At 33.7% G+C, this 21642-nt stretch overlaps 3 protein-coding genes and 1 non-coding gene across 4 annotated transcripts; 2 read left to right on the top strand and 2 right to left on the bottom strand.

The window, feature by feature from the left end:
* Positions 1 to 3508: 3508 nt before the first annotated feature.
* LOC145612235 (putative xyloglucan endotransglucosylase/hydrolase protein 8) lies at positions 3509 to 5516 on the bottom strand. Its single transcript, XM_081667613.1, has 4 exons — positions 5243 to 5516; positions 4969 to 5069; positions 4637 to 4839; positions 3509 to 4074 (listed from the first exon to the last, which is right to left on the bottom strand). The coding sequence occupies exons 1-4, from the start codon at positions 5436 to 5438 to the stop codon at positions 3672 to 3674; spliced, it is 903 nt and encodes a 300-aa protein (XP_081523739.1). The 5' UTR covers positions 5439 to 5516; the 3' UTR covers positions 3509 to 3671.
* A 4022-nt stretch (positions 5517 to 9538) lies between these two features.
* TRNAL-UAG (transfer RNA leucine (anticodon UAG)) lies at positions 9539 to 9618 on the top strand. The gene has a single exon. It is a non-coding gene; the product is annotated as a tRNA-Leu (tRNA).
* A 1587-nt stretch (positions 9619 to 11205) lies between these two features.
* LOC145611704 (pentatricopeptide repeat-containing protein At4g21170-like) lies at positions 11206 to 14884 on the top strand. Its single transcript, XM_081667054.1, has one exon. It carries the CDS (start codon positions 11249 to 11251, stop codon positions 12992 to 12994), a length of 1746 nt encoding a protein of 581 aa, XP_081523180.1. The 5' UTR covers positions 11206 to 11248; the 3' UTR covers positions 12995 to 14884.
* Positions 14885 to 19084: 4200 nt separating this feature from the next.
* Positions 19085 to 20307, bottom strand: LOC145611803 (putative dolichyl-diphosphooligosaccharide--protein glycosyltransferase subunit 3B). Its single transcript, XM_081667170.1, has one exon. It carries the CDS (start codon positions 20244 to 20246, stop codon positions 19224 to 19226), a length of 1023 nt encoding a protein of 340 aa, XP_081523296.1. The 5' UTR covers positions 20247 to 20307; the 3' UTR covers positions 19085 to 19223.
* Positions 20308 to 21642: the final 1335 nt, after the last annotated feature.

The following is a 21642-nucleotide window of genomic DNA, read 5'->3' as shown; positions in this document are numbered from 1 at the left end:
GGGATACATGTGATTTTCTAAGCTAAGAATGGAAAGACCATCTAATGACACTGCTAAAGCAGCTTCCTCTCTTTCCTTGAACCCTCTTAATTAACTTTGTCCTGAAGCTCATTGTCTCTGATTGCCCTTGACTCTTGCTGCCCCTGTTTTGCGCGCCTTGAGTACACCAAAAGTGGTGGTTGACTTGGCTTCTTGACCCCGTTGACCCGTTCCATTACATTTCAAGAATCTGAGTCCAAAACTAAGTGATGATATGAAATATATTAGTAAATTAGTAATAGTCATAAAAAGCATTGATGTTCATTATCTCATTCTCTTAATGAATCATCCAGATATGAAAATACTATTATACCTTAATAGAAAAGGAGAGCTAATTTTGGCATAATTATATCACTTTTCGGATTTGAAAATATTCCTAACTTAGACAGATATATATATATATCAAAATATATCAAATATATTCTCCCATAATTATCTTAATATACATAATGTCATGTTTTGTCAAAATAGTTTTATGAAAAATTTTGCAATCTAATTTTTGATAAACTTTGTTCCTCACTAGAGTGGAAGACAAAATCACAAAACTTGCTTAATCACTCACTAAACATCTTGAAAGGTGTTGCTTTTAGCCTTGTTAGAGTTGGTGAGGGCACAACAAAATTAAATTAAAGATTTAGTGATTGAAAAATAGGAATATGAAGATAAATAAAGTCAAGATAAATAGCAAAAGGACACATAATTTCAATAATTAACATGGGAAAAATCTTCAATAGAGGCCTAAAAACCTACAAATGATGAGCACTCTAATCCACTATAATATGAAAATAGGAGATCGAGTACAAGAGCCTTAGTGAATACTAAGTAGTACAATAATACCTCTTGTTATAGGAACTCACACAGAAGTAGTTAGGTAAGAGACTTGTGTATAGGTATGACTTCTTGTGTGGGAAGACTTGTGTTTAAATATGGGGTGTATTACTTGATCAAATGTCATCACCAATTTTTATAGTTAAAGATGGAGCTTGAAAGAAATTCCTAAAATATTCCAGAACTTAATTTATCATTCTTGTAGCTCTAATAATCTGAAAATTTCACAAACAGTATTTCTAGTTCTTCCAATGTCAAGATTTCTCTAGAACTTTCGACTAGATAATTCTAGCGAAATTATGAACAATTATTATCCTTGTTTGATTTTTTGGAATCTTCTAAAATATGCACAAATACTCTACCAAAACAATGGGCCTATAAAATTTGAATTACATCAAACAAGCCTTAAACCAAATAAATTAAGCTGAATAATCAACAAATAAATGTCCCTCCTCTTGGCAAGACATTATCGTCAATGCCTTTGCCATTGCAATGCATAGATCAAATTAAAATATTAGCTGGTTGATCATTTAATTGAATACTAGGTTAGCACCTGTGCAATGCACGAGTTTCATAGTAATTTATCTTTGGATTTTTGTTTCAACTTTTTTTTTTTTGAGTTCAAAATGTTTATAAGCTCACTTTAATTGACCTTAACTTTGCTAATAACACTTTTTAATCAATTCCAATTTTATTGTTGTAATTTTTTTTTTTTTTTTTTTGGTTTTTTTTTTTTTTTTTTTTTTTTTTTTTTTTGTAAAAAAACAATGCTAATAACTCCTATAAAGACTCGAATAATCTAATATCAACCTAAATTACCAAAATAATAGGTACCTATTTTAATTAATTACCTAAAAATAGTTATTACCTATTTAAAATTAAAGGCGAAATTGGCCTTAACAGCACAAACTTTTAACAAGGTGCAAGTAGCAGCATGAACTTTGACTAGTAGCTATAACAACACAAACTTCTTTATTTGCTGCACAAAATATCATAAATAAAGCTCGATACCAAAAAATTTTGCCGAAGACATAGTATCTAATATTTTATTATCATAAAAAATCTACTGGTATTGTGTGCCTCAACTTGTATGCAGTAAAAAATTATCAAACAAGGTTTTGGAGGTCAATCTAGTCAATTTTGAGATCAAATTTAGCAAAAAAAAAAAAAAAAATTATAAAAACATCAATTTGCGTGCTATAAAAATGTCTCGATTAAGGTATTGGGTCAATTTGGACCTTGAGGACTAAATGTAACATCAAAATTTGCAAAAAGTTAATAAGATATTAAAGATTCCACGTAGTCAATAAAAGTTTCGGTCCTAGGTTTCATTTATGATATTTTGTGCACCCGGTTAAGAAGTTGGTGCTGTTACGGCTACTAGTCAAAGTTCATGCTATTATATGCACCCTGTTAAAAGTTTGTGTTGTTGAGGCCAATTTTGCCAAAATTAAATAGCATTTTGTTTTTTTTTTTAAAAAAAAAGAAACAAAAAGCAATTGAGCGGGAAATCTTTTCATGAGATAACACCACATATACAATTTCGAAAAAAAATGACATCAGTGGTTACTGCTTTAGTATTAGTTATAGATGGATATAACATGTCCAATGAAGTTGATTTGTCCAATAATTTTCATTTAGTAGGAATTATAAACAACTTGTTTAGTTTGTTCTCACTGACTGAACTCAGCTGAACTGAACTGAACTGAACTCGGCTGAACTGAACTGAAATGAATATTTTATAAGAGAAGGAAATTAGGAGCTGAACTGAACTGAATTGAGCTGAACTAAACTGAACTGAACTCAGCTGAACTGAACTGAACTGAACTCAACTGAACTGAATTTCAACGTAACAGAACATGTCCTTATTTCTTACATACACTTCCACTTATGTAGGGTATAAATAATTAGTTCATTTAATTGAAAATTATCTATTCCTCAAAAGATGTACGTACAACACTTACATTAGATTTTTTTGGTTTTATGAAATCATAAAAAAAACCACCTACTCTCTTCGTCCCATAATTACAGGTAAATAAGGCCCTGTTTGATTCACCTTAATTTTGCTGAACTGAAACTATTTTTACTCAACTGAACTTATTTTTACTGAACTGAACTTAATTTTATTGAACTGAAATTATTTTTACTGAACTTAAATTATTTTTACTGATTTTCTATTATAATTCTTTTTTAAGAAAACTGAATTTTATTGAACTGAACTTATTTTTACTGAACTGAACTTATTTTTTACTAAACTGAAATTATTTTTACTTAATATTATTTTTTTTAAGGTGAAAAGAACAGGGCCTAACTCTAAAAAAATGTGGTTTTTAAGGAATAGTAAATAAGTATAGGAACATTGTATGGAAAAGATAAAAGGTGAAATATGGTGTATGTATGGGGATAATAAAAAGTAGAGAATATTGTATGAAAATTTTAAAAAGTAAGTAGTGATTTTTTAGGTATGTGTGTAACTTATATGGAAAATCTAAAAAGTAAGTAATGATATTATTTTTAGTAATGGGAGGAACATTTTGAGACACCTAAAATAGTATATTTACCTATAATTATGGGATGGATGGAGTACATGATACTGTACTCCAATTATATCTTCCATATATTGAGTAATGTGCAAGCCATATTCATGAAGTAATTTTGTTATAAATAATAAATAAAGAATAATAAATTACACAATTAATAGCCCAATAAAAAGCTCAAAATTGATACATAAGAAGATTGAAGAATTACTATAAGCCAATACAATACATTTGCTAGAAAAAATTTGCTTGTATTTTCATGTAAAATTATTTCCAAGGATTCAAAGAGCACTCTTCCATTGGAGTAGTATATCTCTCAGTATCCTCGCAATAATCATAAGTAACAAGGTTCCTCTTCACCCAAGCAAAATCCTCTTTTTGAGAATCACTTAATTCCCAAGAAGGGGCTTGATCCCACCAATGCTTGGTTGTGGTTGATACACAAGCAGGGTAAGGGTCTTCCCATTGGCACCCATCGACGCTGAAGTCCTTGTAGGCGGACACGAAAGGCGCCTTCTTCCAGTCGGTTTTCTCAAGACCACCTCTTGTAGCCCAATCATCCGCGTTCCATATGCTTGAGAATAAGTACATTGGCTTCTCGTCGGGGAAGAAGTTGTTGGGTTTGCCATTGTTCTTGTATACTCTTATTGGTACTCGATCAACGAAAAATCTGTTTGCAATAAGAATAAATTTTAGAGATTGATCATAAATTTGTTCATGTCCAAAAAATACGAATAGTTTTAGAAAAAAGGATGCTTTGAAGGAGAAAATACAAATTTATCTGTAAACAACTCGACAAAATATCTCAATCATCATGACATTTTTGTAAATAAATCAACATTACCGAATTTTTCATAGGATTTTATATTATTTACCCATTCATTTCCAACCATATTATTGTTTATCACTACCTTATCAAACACACCACGATTAGTAATGTTTAAACATAACACGTGATGGCGGTGATTCAAACCAAGTACCCGAGATTGAATCTCAAATGGGTGCAATCAACATTATCAACTTATACTTAATTGCCTTGTTTATAAGTGACGTACAAGATAGCTACCCTTCAACATCAATTTGTTTAAACTACTCCTAGTTAATAAGGAGTACTATTGATAAGACCATTGGAAATAACAATGTGTGATGAAGTATCAAATTGTCGGAGTCTAAGAGAACCTTGATTATATACTCTAACAATAAAGTAAAACAAGAAAAGAAATCAAACTTACACAATTTGATGGGAATTCCAAAGAACTGAATAGGTGTGATAATCTTCAGTAGGATCAAACCATAATACATGCCTCATTTCTCTTCCTCCTGTTCCATTTTTATACACATTTGTTTGAATTATATATGGTTCCCCTGTTCTATTCCCTAAGAACTCAAAATCTAGCTCATCTCTTGTTGGTGATGCATCAACATCTGTGCACATCTGCAATAAATAAACATAAATTATTATCTCATTTCGGATTTAGCTGTCGCATTACTAGTTCAAATTACACCATCTACGTAACTATTGATTCCAAATAGAGCGGAATAAATGGTAACGAAAAGAACTTACATAATAAGCGGTGACAACACCAGCAGAATCACCACCCACCAATTTAAGCTTCATACTAAACCACCCAAATCTGTACTTCTGTTTTGTTTGAAACCCACATCCTGAAACCAAAAAGTAATGATGACTTAAGTTCAAAGAAACCTAATTTCTGTATTTCCGTCTCTAAAAATTCTTCCTGTTCAGGCGGTGATTGTCTCACAGAAAAGTGTCAGAACAAGAAAAACTTTAAAGGCGGAGTTAGAGTGTGATGTAAGCATGAACAAATTATAATTACCACTTGTTTTGTCTAAGGAGAGATACCAGATCTGCCCATCTTCAGAAGTCTTGAAATTACTCTCAGAAAACATGATGTCGAAGTTATCATCAAATGATCCTTTTGTCAATGAAACAGCTGAAGATGATGAAAGAAGGGTAGCTATTAAAGCTACAAAGAACAGAGGAATTGCCATTTGAAATACTCTGTTCTCCATTTTTGATGGGATTTTGAGTTTTCTCTCTCTTCCCTTCACTTGAGCTCTGAGGAAGAGCAGAGTAATCAATGCTCTGTTTTTAAATTGACTCTGCTTTGTATAGTGAAGTTAGGGTGTGAAAGAGGTTTTTTAAAAAAATAATTAATGGGGTTTACTTTTGTTTGTTTATTTAATAATGTTCTCATTTATTCAATTATTTTTCCCAATTGCACAATTTATTTTGGGGGGCTGGGGTAATTAGATTACTTATGCCACTAATCAAGCAAATTTTAATTTGTTGATGGTAATGGCATGATACTTTAAGCTAAAGGAGTATGTATTACGGAGTACTTTTTGTGTGTGAAATTGTGTGTTAATTGAAAAATTGTCATGTGGAAGAAATGAAAAAGGGCGGTATGTGTCTTTCGCTTTAAGTTGTTTAATTTTTATGTAGAAATTTACGCATTACATAATTAGATTTGATGTATTAATTAGGGTGCAACCCAATGTTTGATTTCATGATTAACGGTCAAAGCTTCAAAAGACAAAGACAAGAACACATGATAAAATTGAAATAGCTAACTTTTTTTGGGCTTAATAGATGTAACAAATCAAAACAATTTGTGATTTTTATTGTCATGTCACCAACAATCAAAACACTCCCTTTGAGAGGAGTTCCCAAAAAAAAAAAAAAAAAATAAAAAATCAAAACACACAAAATTACAGTATTTGATCATGGAGAACATTTTAAGAGATACCGATAATATCCAATATGACAATATATGAGATCAAATTACATCTACACTATCATTATTCAATAAACCTAGAATTTCTGCCACTAAAAAAATCATAATAATTCATCCTAGCTAGTGAAGATTAAATGGTCAGAATTCACATGTATATATTCCAAGATTTCGAACCCATTACAGAATAAACGAATTACCACACAATTTAATAAATCTTATTTATAAAATTATTGACATTGGTAGAAAATTAAACTCACTGCCCAATAATGAATAATATGCTTGTAATAGCAAGTAGAGACAGAGTAGAAGTGACATAGAATATATGGATGGATTATTGAGAATTGAAAAATGAGAAAATCCAGGCTGCCCATTGAAAAGGCACCATCTCTTGTCGTAAAAATACCATATAAAATGGGGCCCAATTGTTTGTATCAACACTATGTAAGAACGTGATCTAGGAAGTAGACTTTCATTGGCCCTCTACATTAACTTAATAATACTACGAGTAATATACTATGACTATTATTAATTATTTAATTTTATCATTTAACCTAAAGTTTTCACCATCACCTTGCCAACTGGAATGAATGTGTCGGTTTTGATCTCTGATCTTGTTCTATGTTAAGAGATTTGGGTTCTCAAAAAAAATAAAGTTAAGAGATGTGGTTATTGCTACATGGCACAAATTTAGTAGTCTATTATTGTAATTGTGTAATGCTCCTTAATTGAGTTTTGACACTATTTTTATAACATCTTTTCTTTTATCAATGAACATTAAATGTATGAGGAGTTTCAATTCAATTTAATTTGGTTTGAGTTAAACTTTTAAAATATCAACTTTTCATAATTTTACTAATAATTGAAGATAATAATTGTCAAAGTTTTGCGTTAAGATGTTGAAGTAAACTCCAATCGCTACAATAATAAATGAACGAGGGAAGTACGTATACGTCAAATCATAAACTCAGACGAAATCAAAGCTAATGGTTAAAACTTAAAACTGTATAATAAATTTTATATTCTATTATAGCTTCTCACATAAGAGTATTTCAGTTTGAAATGTGAAAAGCATGAATCTTCCAACGCTAATTTTTCCACTTTTGAAAAAAGTCGTAAATGAGATTTGGAAATGTAACATTATATTATTGTCATACTAGCTTTGATACCGTCAATGGATCAGCAAGTTAACCAAAATTTTGATTGCTAGCTAAAACCTTCAAAAACAAAACGTGACTTAGGGCCTGTTCTCATTGACTGAACTCAGCTAAACTGAACTGAACTGAACTGAACTCAGCTGAACTGAACTCAGCTGAACTGAACTGAACTGAACTCAGCGAACTGAACTGAAATGAACGAACTGAACTGAAATCAGCTGAACTGAACTGAACTCAGCTGAACTGAACTGAACTGAACTGAAATGAATATTTTATAAGAGAAGGAAATTAGGAGCTGAACTGAACTGAACTCAGCTGAACTGAACTGAACTGAATTTCAACGTAAGAGAACAGGCCCTTAGTCATAAATTTTTCTAAAATTGTTTTGCACATTCAGAGTTAAATTATAAGTAGTATTGTCTAAAACCTATATATACTATAAGTTTAACATTCCACAAAAAATTTTAGCCTGATGCCTAATGATATACAAAGTTTAAACTTTGGTTAGATCATACAATGATACAATATGTTCTTGATCTCATTTAATTATTTAAATGGTTAACATAGAAATTTTATAATCTTGAATAATAATGTTGAGTTTCATCCACTTTGGGGAATCGATAAAGTTCTTAATCTTCTAAACAAACAATGTACGGAGTGCTAATTACATGTGTTTAAGAGATTTAATCAAAAATTAAAGAATCCAATTAAGTTTGTAACCCAAAAGATTTTGTCTTCTGGCTGTCTCAAGGACAGTGCAAGTTACCAATAAGAGACAGGTGAAAGTTAGCTGGAATAACTTTGGATAACAAATGACCAACATGCTCATCGGTTACATGCATATATAATAAGGACCAATAAAGATAGAGCTATGAAGCTGCTTTTATATAATGCAATATAATTTCACTGCTTCTTTAATTAATTGGTTTGCCAAACATAAGCTAAGTCTTGCCAGTTCAGTTTCCATGTGATTAGCAAAGCCTATGCTAAGTTCTAATCATGATTATTGTTCCATTATTGGTTGGCATGGTTGCTTGTTATAGTTAAATTGTCAAATTTTCGAGAACAAACAAAACAATACTCTCTCTATTCGTATGTAAACATCATTTTAAGCTTTTTTGTAATCTCAAAAGGCGATTAATTAACCTTTAGTTGTGATGTAAGTATAATTTTTGAAATGAAAGTTATATTGTTTCGATTTATAAGCTACTGAGTATTACTAATAACATAGTGAGTACAATCTTCAACTTCTAGGTTAAATTGGTTAGATGTATCCCCGCCCTCACAGTCTTTATATGCTTAGGCTTAGCCGCTTAGGCTTAGGCTTAGGCTAGGCAAATTGACAATAATAATACACCTAATATCAAGAACTCCTTAATGAAAAAGGATTTCTTAATGAACAATATAATTATTACATATATACATGCATGATCAATCAAAACTCCAAACTATAAACACCCCATTTATTATCATCGCTAGAGTATCTAGCTAATAAAGCTGAGTGATAACACATCATAACTTTATAAATCAAATGAACAATCTACACACCCATACCAACATGAAATTACCCTAAATCCGATTGTTAGAGTACAATGAAGTAATTTGCCAAACTTATATGACAGTCATTCCCTACCATTTTTTTTTCCAGTGTATGTATTAGTTACAACATAATCACATGTATAATATTCCGTTTTGTTGATCAATAGCATTTAACAAAAAAAAAAAAAAAAAAAAAAAAAAAAAAAAAAAAAAAAAAAAAAAAAAAAAAAAACTAACTAAGGTCTATTTTATTTCATTAATATACACACTTCAAAATAAAGAGTACAGTTTTCTATATATTTTTTTTTTTTTTTTTTTAAATTTCAAAGAGAAAGAAGTCAAAGGATATAAATAACAAGTTCAATAAAAAATAATGCAAGTAACATGTGATATGCTTTACATTGACATCTCAACTCCCATGATCCCATGTGTCGGTGCTGAAGGTGTTAATTAGAATTATGCGAATAATACAAGTGATTAAGCTAGGTTTAGTTATGCTTTGGTGATAATAATTATGATCCACTAGTGCACTGTATGAAATATTAGTGCAGTGCAGTATAATAGTTTATGTGACCAAAATAAAATATTGGTCCTCAAGAATATGGAAGTTTTGACTAACAGAATATACACAATTACTTTTATTAATATATAAATTATTGAATGAGCTAATAATAAACATCAAGACGGTTTGGCCGAGTGGTCTAAGGCGCCAGATTTAGGCTCTGGTCCGAAAGGGCGTGGGTTCAAATCCCACAGCCGTCATATTTTTTCTTTTTTCAAACGGAGTAAAAAATACAGTAAGTAAAAATCAAAGATTTAACAGATAATTAACTAGCTAAGAACTAACCATTTTTTTTTTATTCAAAATTAAAAAAAAAAATATTATTCTTTTCTTTCATAGGACTCTTTGAATATATTACTAGTATATATGATGAAAAAAAAGGCATGGACTTTTCACTATACTTTGATTTGACTCAAATTTTGTTTTGTCTTTTCAATTCTGGAAGTAAATACTTTGGTTCTGAATAGTTTGTTGATCCTAACATAATAAGACTTGCCATGTTTTTCTCCTTAATGAAACAAGCTAAGAGCTACACGCTATGCGTGTAAAATACAAAATGTACAGTACATGTGTAGCGTGTGCCTCATAGCAAACCTTGGTTATTATTAACAAATCTTGGTTATCATTAATCAATAAGTAAAACCATTAAAGTCTTAATCAGTCATTGTTTTGCATCGATTATTTTGGGTTGGGATGTTAAGTGTTAGTTCGCGCTTTAATTAAGGATAGGAAGTAGCACTGGAAAAAATTCTTGATTCATGTTATGAAGCTTTTACTACAATGTTTTTGTTTTTTGAGAGTTTCTCTTTGTGTTACATTAGAACTATAGTTATTTATAGCGATTGATTGCAATACATTCAAAATAAAGGGGCACTATAGTTGATGCTCACAATATTTCTATGTTGTCTTGATTATAAATACATTGATACTTGCACTCTTTTAAAAACGACACTAATCACAAAAACTAAATAAAAACATAGATTGCAATTTCGCTTTTAAAAGTGTACAAATATTGATTTTTGCTATTCAAGTGAAATAAACAACCGAGGATGTAAGAGACATACCGTGAGTCTGTGACTAAAGGGTAAACCTAATTTATTAATGGAAATAATGAATCTATACTTATATATTAAAAAGCGTTCCTAAAAACGTTTATGTGTCACGTGGCACTCTCGCCATGTCATCTTTCAACTATGAGCATATTCTAATAAAAATGTCCATCAGATCATGAGATTCGAACTCATAAGTCATAACCACAAAAATATGCACTAGGTGTCTTACCATCTCATCCATATATTAGTCATGCTTTTATACTCGATTCATAAATATATAATTATATGGATTGGATGGAGATCTAAACATTTAATAACTGCAATTCTTTTTTTTTAAAAAAAAAAAATCAATCCTATTTTTTGCCAATTATGCTAATGGAGGTAATACATACAAGCAAGAAAAACTAACGATTGTTATAAATTAATTTTAGTTATTTAATTATTTTGATAATATTTAGTTATTTAATTATTTTGATAATAATTATGACTTTATTTTCATTATATTATAAATTATAAACAAAGGACATGTTTATATAATTTTTTTTTGACAGGAACACGTTTGTATATTTAATCGATAGTTGTTCTATAAATAATTTATTCAAAGGTTTAATGAAAAACTATTATAAATTTTCTTCAAAAAAAAAACTTACAAGTGTTCAAAAATAACAACCCTAGAACATCACTTAGGCCATACACTAGTTACCTTAGTAAAACACACTTTTGTATCCCCTTAGGCCTTAGCTCTAACAATCTTCATTCACATGAATGAAGAACACAAATGTCCATCACTAAAACACTCCATTGTTACCATTTCATCAAATTATTCTCTGCAAAATCACCATCAACCTCTTCACCAACTACATCTACTTGGAGAATCCAAGCCCAAGAACGCCAACTTATCTCACAAATCTCCTCCATTCTTCTTCAAAGAAATAATTGGCAATCTCTTCTCAAAACCCTTTATCTCTCTTCTAAATTAACCCCAACAGTCTTCCTTCAAATCCTTCACAAAACCCAAGAAAACCCCGAAATTTCACTCAGTTTCTTCAATTGGGCAAAATCTAATCTTGTTGGGTTTCAACCAGACCTCAAAATCCACTGCAAAATCTTCCAGATTTTAATCGGTTCGGGTCAAACCCACCCAGTTAAACCCATTTTGGATTCATTCATTGGGGTGAACCCACCAACCCAAGTTGTGTGTTCTATGATTCAGGCTTGTAAAGGTACAAACTTGCAACCTCTTGCTTTTAGTTCAATTATAGAGTGCTATGCTCAAAAGGGTTTCTATTTTGATGGCTTAAAAGTGTATAGAGAAGTTATATCATGTGGTTATTTGCCTAAAACTAGTAGTATGAATGTTGTGCTTGATGTTTTAGACCATGCTAGTGAGTTTAAATTAGCTTATTGTTTGTATGGTTCAATGATTAGAAATGGGATTGTGTCAAATATGAGTACTTGGACTGTTATAGCTAGGATTCTTTGTAAGAATGGGAAATTTGAGAATGTTGTTAGGCTGTTGGATTCGGGTGTTTGTAATTCGGCTGTTTTCGATTTAGTGATTGATGGTTATAGCAGAATTGGTAACTTTGGAGCTGCAATTGATCAAGTAAATGAGATGTGTGAGAGAAATCTTGAGCCAGGTTTTTGCACCTATGGCTCTATTCTTGATGGAGCTTGTAAATTTAGGTATACAAATGTTATAGACACGGTTATGTGCGCAATGAGAGATAGGAAATGGCTTCCTGAGTATCTGTCGTCGAAGTATGATGATGTTATTAGGAAATTTTGTGAAGTGGGAAACTCATATGCTGCTGAATTTTTGTTCAATAAAGCACGAGATGAGGGAGTTGGATTGGCAAATGCAACTTTCGAGTGTATGCTTAGCGCATTTTGCAAAGGAGGGAGAGTAGATGAATTAATAGGGTTGTATCAGATAATATCGAAGGAGAAAGTTGTGATGCATAAAAGTTGTTATGAAGAATTGGTTGAAAGTCTTTGCAAGGGGACTCCATCAGAAAAGGTGAACCAATTGTTGATACGTTTAATCGTGAAAGGGTTTAGCCCTTCTGTTTCAGGAATTTCGAAGTTTATGATGAAGCTGGGTGGGGAAGGCAATTGGAAAGATGCAGAAGCCTTATTGAATATAATGTTAAAAGCAGATATATTACCGGATTCTGTTTGCTGTCGCTTATTGGTAAAGCATTACTGCTCCTCGGGTCAGATTGATTTGGCACTGTTGTTGCATAATAAGTTGGGAAATTCTGAGATATTATGGGATGTCACTACTTATAATATACTTCTTCGTAAATTGCTTACAGAAGAGAGGGTTGACGAAGCCCTCAAAATATTTGAATGCATGAGAAGTAATAATGTGGTGAACAGAGCAAGCTTTTTAGTTATGATTAGTGGATTGTCTCAAGTAAAGGAAATGAGAAAGGCCATGCAAGTTCATGATGACATGCTGAAAATGGGTCTGAAGCCAAGCTCAAAAACTTACAAAAGCTTGATATCTGTTTTTAGATAGTGATTTGAACTTTCTACATATTCGTTGAACTTGTCTATCTTGCCACAAATGCATGAGATATTCACATGAACTTTGTGTATAGCGTTGCTACAATGAGTAGGACCATCAGTCTCTGTGAATTCCGTCTTCTTGAATGTCCTGACTGTGATAATTACTTAACACTTTGGAGTTGCTTGAAAGTTGAAAGTGTTTAATACAAGTGCTTTTAATCACTACTCTCGCAAGCAGAATCCCAAAAGTTTGTATCAGTTGATGATGTGATATGCACAACTAAGAGTTTGATTGATATTGGAGCCTCTGAATAAACCTCAACATTATTGAGTGCTTAGATTGAGGAGATTTACAGCTTCCGGGAATCCTTGGTGACTGAATTTTCCAACTTTTGGTGGGCAATGTATGACTAAAGTGCTACACATGCTGGCAGTTGGCTGAGGTTATTCCTTGCCAGTAATGAAATGGGGATGGGATAATTATTTCATGCCACAGCTTGTTATTATAATCAAGAAACATTAAAGATTGGCAATTATTTATCAATTGATCATCTACCTGAGTGATGAACTTAAGCATAAACAGAATTACTGAACTCTTGGAAGCATCATGTGTTTCTTGGTTGGCTTCCTCTGCCTTCTCTGCATTATACTAACTTATCTCAGGTTTATGCATAGGCAGAAAGTTGCTAGCAATAGCGTTGTGACCAAAGTAATATCTTAGCCTGAATATGCTTCTCAGCTGATTGGTTAATCAACAACCAGTAGAAGTCAAAGAACAAGAGAATGGAGGAGAATGAAGAATTCCTTTTCTCTGCATTTCACATTCAAGGTTGCGATGAGGATTCATGTATCTATCCCAGTAGTTCTGCCTTAACCTCAAGTTAGTATTCTTTTAATTTTATTTCAAGTTATGAATAAGATGATAAATGCCCTAATGGGAAGAGCGTGGCACGCTCTTATCCTTGCTACAGTGAAGAGTGGGATCTTCAATAGCCATTTCATTCAGATAACTTCATGTGATGGTTCTAAAATGAGTGCATGCTGGACTTGTTGGAATTCTGAGTGGCAAATACTACTAGTACAGCACTACAAATCAGGGCCATCTCCGACAATTTGGTGGCCCTGTTCTAACTTTTAAAATTGGGCTCTTTAATTTTGAAGGACTATTTTAAAAGGTTAAAAATATTATTATTATAAAATGGCTTTTTTTTTCGAGTACAGTACTACAGATTATTATAGAGCTTAAATATTCATAGTAATAAGTTTAATAGCAATTCAATAAAACAACAAACAAAAACTTTTTATTTAAAAAGTGTCATCCTTTTAATATTTTTTGAAGCAAAATCCATAATTATATCTTCATAATCAAAGATGAATTTTTAGGTTTTAGTTTGAAAATGATGGTATTTTACGAGGAAGAAGCTAAGGTGAATTTGTAAGGTTATGATCTTAATTTTTTTAAATTATGGGGCCCTGATTTTGGGGAGCCCTGTTACGTGTGTGAGAAAAAACATGTCTAAAGACGGCCCTGCTACAAATGCTTTGCAGCTGAACCAAGTGGATATTTTCAGGCTAGTATTGACCACAAAATAGTGGGGTTTGGGAGCTTAAGATTTAAGAATTATGACATCGGTGAATGGTCCTTGAAGCGAATGATTTGTCTGTGTGATTTAGATTCAGATTTATTTCATAAATTCGTGGAAGATAATACACAAGCAATGGGATGTCAAATTTTATTCATGCACCCAAGTGATAATGATACTGTGTTGTTGAGTACTCGAGTTTGCATTAGCAACTACTTGAATTCAATTTGTAGTGGCCTTCACCATTTCCTTCTGTATAGCATTCCTAAAAGTAAGATCTGTTATGGTCATTTTTTTTTTCTTCTTTCGCCTTTACCACTTCTGCCTTTATAAATGTAATGGATATTGAAAAGAAACTATGAAGATTCTGGAGTTCTCTGCTATTCAATTCAGTATTCTCACAACAAACTTCCCCTCCATCCAAATAGTTTGAATTGAATTACTATGAGATAACACATAACTGCAAGTATTCAAGAAACCATAATTAAATGATTTGATTAATTCGATGAAGTTTCAAAATCATCACAGCCATTCATAATCAAGGTTTTGAATGTAAAAAGTACACTTCTCGAGTAATTTATTTGGGCATTACATGTGGTCTTAACAAATTCAAGGTTGCAAAAAAATGCTGCAGCGATCTGATTCTATGCAGCTGCCCCCATGACCAATTGACATGATTTTCTTTACAAGTGCAGTCTTTTGCAAGGTCAAACCAAGTAATAGTTTCAGCTGCCAACACCAACTCATAATGAATGCTATTGCTTGGTTTCACTTGTGACTGTTAGGCCCCTGATCTCTTCAAAAAAGCTTCTTTATGGAGCATCATTCTATCCCCAGAACGAAATACTACGTATGTCTTTGTAGTTTTGGTTCCTGGTAGTTAATTTTCATGACTTATAGTCTTATAGATGTGTTTCTAATGCCATTGAGATCCGTTCTGCATCTGAGGTGGTCTACAAAGTTCAATTGTTAATTATCTGCAACTATTTCAAGCAGCAAAGGATGTGCAACCTAATGCATTTTACTGTAGTTGGCTTTGGCAGTCTGCTGTTATTTACCGGGATTAGGCACACTTTCGTTTTCCTTCAGAATGTGGCCTGTCCATGATATACCAAGTCAAAATGCAGATTTTATGGCTGGCCGCCTGGCTCTGAGCCCCTGACCATGATCAGCTGAGAAATGTGCAATTATTTTCCTTCTTCTTTCGCCCGGGTAGTGTCATGTTGACAACATGTTAAAACAGAAAGCAGAAACAGCTATACATCAAATCAGAAGTTACGTTTCTGGTGTCCCAAATGAATGTAGTACAATAAAGAGTCGCATGCCCTAAATAGTGAAGAAAGCCTACATTTCTTTCACACCTCTACCTTTACCACTAACTGAACGTTACACTTACGTAGCATATGCTAGCATCAGTCCACAAAATCTTATATGAAGAAACCACCCACACTATCATTCTACAGGCCTTCCATATTATATTTTATTGCCAAGCTAAACCCTTCACGGCACAAGGGAAAGAAAAATGGCGGTTAGATCAATGTCGCAGTTGTTCCTAGCCATCAGCTTGGCCATTGTGGTGATTTCACACCCTACTGCAGCAACTATTCTAGAGTTTGACATTGCCCCCGACAATAGCTTGGCACCTGACTCCGACATCATCTATGTCCCAGAGCCTACCTCTGACCCAGCATTTTGGGTTTGTGCATTCAAAGTAACCTTAGATTGTGCTGTTGAGATAATGGGCAATGATTTCTTAAGTGTTCATTTCGAGGCCAGATGTTGTAAGCAGATGATTTGGATGGGGAAGGATTGTAATGATTTGCTTGTGGATGACGTGCTTGGTGGAATCGATAAAAAGAGGTCTACCCATATGCATAACAGGAGTGACCATTTATGGAACAAATGCCTTCAGGTCTTGGACTAGTATTAACAATATATTCATATCAGCTCATCTAAAATGCATTACTGAAATAACGTTGGTCAGGAGTCTGTGACAAAAGGTAGTTGGCTTATTGTTCTTTTAAATTAAGTGCTATAATAACAATGCTTGGTTTTTCTCTTAGCTACTTATTCTATTAATTTGGTGTCTCGCCAATGGTTTATAATGTGATCCACTGATTATATATATATATATATATAGTCAAGACAGCATCGGAATTTTAAAGATAAGTAAATTACAGAGGCACATCAATCGCATTCTGTGCTCTGTTGAGACGGTCTTTCAGCTTCGCAATCAGCTAAGCCTGGGAGTGACATAGGGTGATAGGGGGATAACAAAATTCCCTCCAATGCTTAAGTTATAACTAATAAGATACTCCGTATAAAAGAAACTGTAAGCTCCTTACACTCTGACAGGCTTGAAAAAGTGCAAGGCAGACTGCAACTGAACCTGAAGACTACGCAATAGCAAAGCCATGATGAACCTGAGGACTGCTCAATAACAAAACCATAAAAACTGCTTTCTCCAACAAAACTATTTGAGAAGAAAATTAATTGCCGAGTAGTAAAGAGAGCTGTTCATGCAAAATATTCACAGCACCAACCCTAAGTAGTTCATGTTCAAACTGGTAAGAAAACTGTAACTAAACAGAGATTTATCTTTGAAGTAATCCTTTCACATATCTTAGCAAAAGAGAAAACTTTTTGCAATCTCCACCTGATAACAGCTGATAAACCATGAAAACCTGGTAACGTATAAATTGCAAACAGAGTTGCAAATTGGGTATCAGACAGCTATTGACAGATCCAGCTAGTTCTATCCAGAGATGAATTATTTATGAAGTTTCTATGGATAACACCACAAACCAGAGAGGAGCAAGAAAAGTTATACGAGATCCGTAAAAACTTTGATTAGTGTCTGCTGATGCTACAAGTCCTACAACATAAAGCATCTCTTTGCAGATGTAACTCCCTATGTTGCTGGATATGGAAACAGGAGCAGAAGGTAAAATTCGAAACACTTGGAAATACGGAGTAGTAAACTACACAAATGTGGCAATAACAAATACAAGGAAATTGTTCAGTAGAAATTAAAGGTTTACTGAGATCTTAATAGCTAAACTTAATCTTCTTTCATGACTTTGTGCATTATTCTCTGAAAATAGTCAAAATTTAGATAAATGATGCAGCGATGTGCCATAGTCTTGGATATTGCATTAACCTCTCAGAAGGCTGGCAAATTTTTTAGGTCTTTTCCTATTTCTGAGGATGACCTAAATTTTTCTTTCATTCTTGGTTAAATAATGAGCTTCTGGAAAGACAGGGGAGTAACATCTATTAACTTGCTTACAAGGCATGAACATGAACCTCATATTTGTCTTCCTTTCAAAAGACGGTATAAATTAAAGGTGGGACTACGGATATCCAAAGGTCTGAAAGACAAGAACCACAGGAAAAGATCAAAAATCTAAAAAGAAGCGTGCCTGAGTGCCCCCAAGAATTGCTGATACTATATGTTTCCGAAGTGTGGAATGACATTTAAGAAGATTTTTTTGCAGCAAAAGTAATGCCTAACAAACTCTTATCTTAGACAACATCCTTTTTCCGAAACCTTCTGCCCATCAATTCACACATAACTAAACCAACAAAGAGCAGTCTTTCAAAACAAGTAACTCCTCATCAATTTCCACAATGTTAGATAAACAAAATGTGCTTCCATGAAAACTTTTGTCTTTCAAATATAAAGAATACTACTGGACAAGAGCTATTGAACAAGGGATATCAGTGAATTACAATTCGGAGGATCTCATTTCTATCCTACTTTAACATACATGTAGGAAGAATGCTCACAAAGGGATCAAATGGACCCCGTACTTAGTTTGGGTGTGCAATCTTTTGCCAAGGAAACCATAACATCAATCAATGATCAACTATGGTACTTTATTCACCAGGAATTCATTTCTTTCCTGAGGTATATTATCCTATCAAGTGTACTAATCTGACCATATGAACTGATTCATTACCATACGAATAAACAATTCCCAACACCGAGAAGATTTCTGCCACAATCTAATCCACTTCAAGTTTAATGCAGGTAACATGCTTCAAGTTATAGATAAGCAGCTATTGTGTTGATTGTATATGCCTAAACATACTTCCCTAAATGATCCTGTTCAGGTTGCACAATATCTATTATTCCATCAATCAATGGAACCCTACATTGTGTGTTGTTTGAACATCATATCCTCACAGACATCCAATCTTAATACACTGAATTCCTCTCACTCTTTTTTGTTAGCTCACTGTTAATCATAGTTCCATTGATTAATGGAATCACCACGCTAGGTAGTTAGTGCATTATCAACCATAATTTGGCACTCATGAACAAGACTAATGTAGTAATGTCATACACCAATTCCATCTATGAATCCGATGATTTCAACAAAGTAAAGAAAATGTATAGACTAATGATATGGCATCCATAACACTTGAACAAGCTCAAAAAAAAAAAAAAAACAAAAAAAAAAAAAAGAAGCAAAAGCCATAAACCAAACAAAATCAATCAAAAGAGGCACAACTCAAGAAACTATAACTAGAAATTTTCATTCCATGTATATGTCCTGAGCAATAACAAAAATTGTCATGGTTACAATCTAGCATAATGTTCTTAGCAACCAACATTTCCTCAACACTAAAATTCAATATCCATCACCTCGATTACCAGCTCGAAGGCCAGTAAGCATGAATGCCGTACCCAGTCTTCCAATTATCAAGATACACAACCTTCTTCACAGCCCAGAACGAGACGATCAAAGCCACGGCCATTGCGAACCGCTGAAAGGTGACATTCCTAATCTTAACAAGTCCATGGGTAACAAACCCAAGAAGCAAACCAACAACAGTATACAAAAACCCAACAGCAAAACCCTCAGCACCCAATTGCATCCCAGAACCTTGGTAAAAGAACACCATCTTTGATGGATCATTTCTATCAGTTATAAACATTGGCATCTTCCTAATAATGTTATGCATAGTCCCAGAAACACTAAAAAAGTATACAAATATAGAACTAAACAACCACAGCTTATAATCATGCAACAATGTCTGACCTGCTAGAATCTTCTTCACAGCAAAAGGTGCCCAAATCATCAAAACGATTAAGAAGAAGGTAATCTGCTTACCAGAGAACATGGGTGGGCGTTGAAGAGGGCCAACAGTGAGTTTTGTCCTCGACTCGACGAACTCGGACATTGATTCCGCGAGTCTGGAGAAGTCACCCTGATCCATATGATCCGAGTTCTTGAGATTTTCGACATGGGGCGAAACGAGGCGAATGTGGGGGAGTGAATTAACCCCAAATAAGCTGAAAGATCGTTGAGAATCCTTGAATTCGATGTCGCAGAAGAAGAGTTTCTGGGAATCAGGGGAGTCTTTGTTGTTGTGAAGGAAGGATTTAGAGAGAATGGAGAATTCAGATTTGAGGGTTGGAAGTTGGAGTTCAGATTTGTCGTGGAGTTGGGTTGCGTCGAAGAAGATGAGGAGAGAGAAAGGGCGAGGACGAGGGAGGGAGAGGATGCGGCCGAGGAGGTGGTCGGTGAGGCGGAGGACGCCGTTGGGTGCGGTGGATTGGAGGTGTTGGAGCTCCGAGATGAGGTCGTTGGTGGGTGTGGAGGTGGTGGAGGAGAGAGAGAGGAGGAGGGGGAGGAGGAAGAGGGTGGTGGTGAGATGGGGTGGCGCCATTGTTGGGGGAGATTTGGGGATCGCAGAGAAATTGGGAGTGAGGTTAGGGATGGTGGGTGGACTGAGGAATGAGAACGGGGGTTTTACAAGTCAAGGAGGTGAGTTGACTCACTGATGAGGAGACGAGTTGAGTTGGCACCCACGAAAATGGGTCGACCTGGGACATCACAGGACAAGTGTCAATTCAGGTGTTTGGGTTAGGTTCGATGAAGTCGAGCCTGGTTGGGTTGGATTTATTTTAAATTTGAGTCATATTCAATTATTGAGTCTATAATATTCGAAATTTGAATTAGATTTTTTTGTTTTTTGTTTGGATCAGTTTCTCGTCAAGTTGATTGGGTTGGTTTTTGACACCACAATGCTAAAGAATCAAGGGTTGTGAATGGATTAATATTTAAAAGTTAGACGAGTTTGAATCTCTTTTCTTTTTAACCAGTTTACCAAATATAATAATTCCCAATTGGCTTGTTACTTTCTTGTTAGCCTTAGCTCGGTTTGGCACGAGACATTATTTGGGGTTGATTCATTTTTAAATGATCGACATGTCACAACTCTTTCTTGGCTCATTCCAAGCACACCCTGCTTGAGGACGAGGCTCACTAGCACGTCATATGGACATAAAATACCAGTGTTTACGTACTCTCTTTTAGATCATAGTATGGCGTGAATCAACCCCAAATAAACTACCAAACGACGAATAATAGTTCTACCTAATGCTCAAACTCTTACAAGAAAAAGTAGAGATAAAACTAGCAGAGGGGTCAAAAATCACACCCGACCCAACCCGATCCAACATTAACCTGAAAAATATCTGATTCAGATTTCGACTCGCGTGAACATACCAATTTAGTATGATTTGACTTTAAAAATTGACCTGACCCAACCTCACTAAACCCAATTTGGACACCCAAAGTCCCAAATTGACATATTAAACCCAATATAAGTGGTAATACCACAATATATGGGTTAGAACCCTTCAAAGCCCAATAAGAAGAGGATGGAACTAGTCCATTGTAAACATAAAATAGGTTTCAGCACAGGAAAAGCTAATGCATGATGCAAAAAAGGATGCTCTTTGCCTCTTTCCCTTTATCAGATTTCTACCTTTGCGTAGAATCACAGCAGACAATTCTCGTCCAACTTTAGAGCACAATTCCATGAATACCCTTTACTAAAAGTAAAAATCATCTAGTTATACAACCTATGTTATAGCTAACTAGTTACATTCCATTGGTAATTTTGTATTGTAAAATGAATTATTAATATCTTAAAATAACTTTTCATATTGTATTGATAATTTGATATTAGCAAATGATAGTCAATGTTACATTGGTTATTTCCAAAAACTTACCTCTCTTTCTAACAAAGAAAATTATTAATATCTTAACCACCATAT

Source organism: Chenopodium album, chromosome 24, assembly GCF_948465745.1.
Source record: "Chenopodium album chromosome 24, dcCheAlbu1.1, whole genome shotgun sequence".
NCBI lineage: Eukaryota > Viridiplantae > Streptophyta > Magnoliopsida > Caryophyllales > Amaranthaceae > Chenopodium > Chenopodium album.
The sequence above is the reverse complement of the archived record's forward strand: the minus strand, read 5'-3'. Positions and strand labels throughout refer to the sequence as shown.

Excerpts from the sequence above, each read along its gene's own strand:
- LOC145611704 (XM_081667054.1), top strand. The coding sequence starts at position 11,249 with ATGTCCATCACTAAAACACTCCATTGTTACCATTTCATCAAATTATTC.
- LOC145611803 (XM_081667170.1), bottom strand. The coding sequence starts at position 20,246 with ATGGCGCCACCCCATCTCACCACCACCCTCTTCCTCCTCCCCCTCCTC.
- LOC145612235 (XM_081667613.1), bottom strand. The coding sequence starts at position 5,438 with ATGGAGAACAGAGTATTTCAAATGGCAATTCCTCTGTTCTTTGTAGCT. Across the intron at positions 4,840-4,968 it reads GTGTTGTCACCGCTTATTAT|ATGTGCACAGATGTTGATGC; the intron begins GTAAGTTCTTTT and ends TATTTATTGCAG. Across the intron at positions 4,075-4,636 it reads TGGAATTCCCATCAAATTGT|ATTTTTCGTTGATCGAGTAC; the intron begins GTAAGTTTGATT and ends TATTGCAAACAG.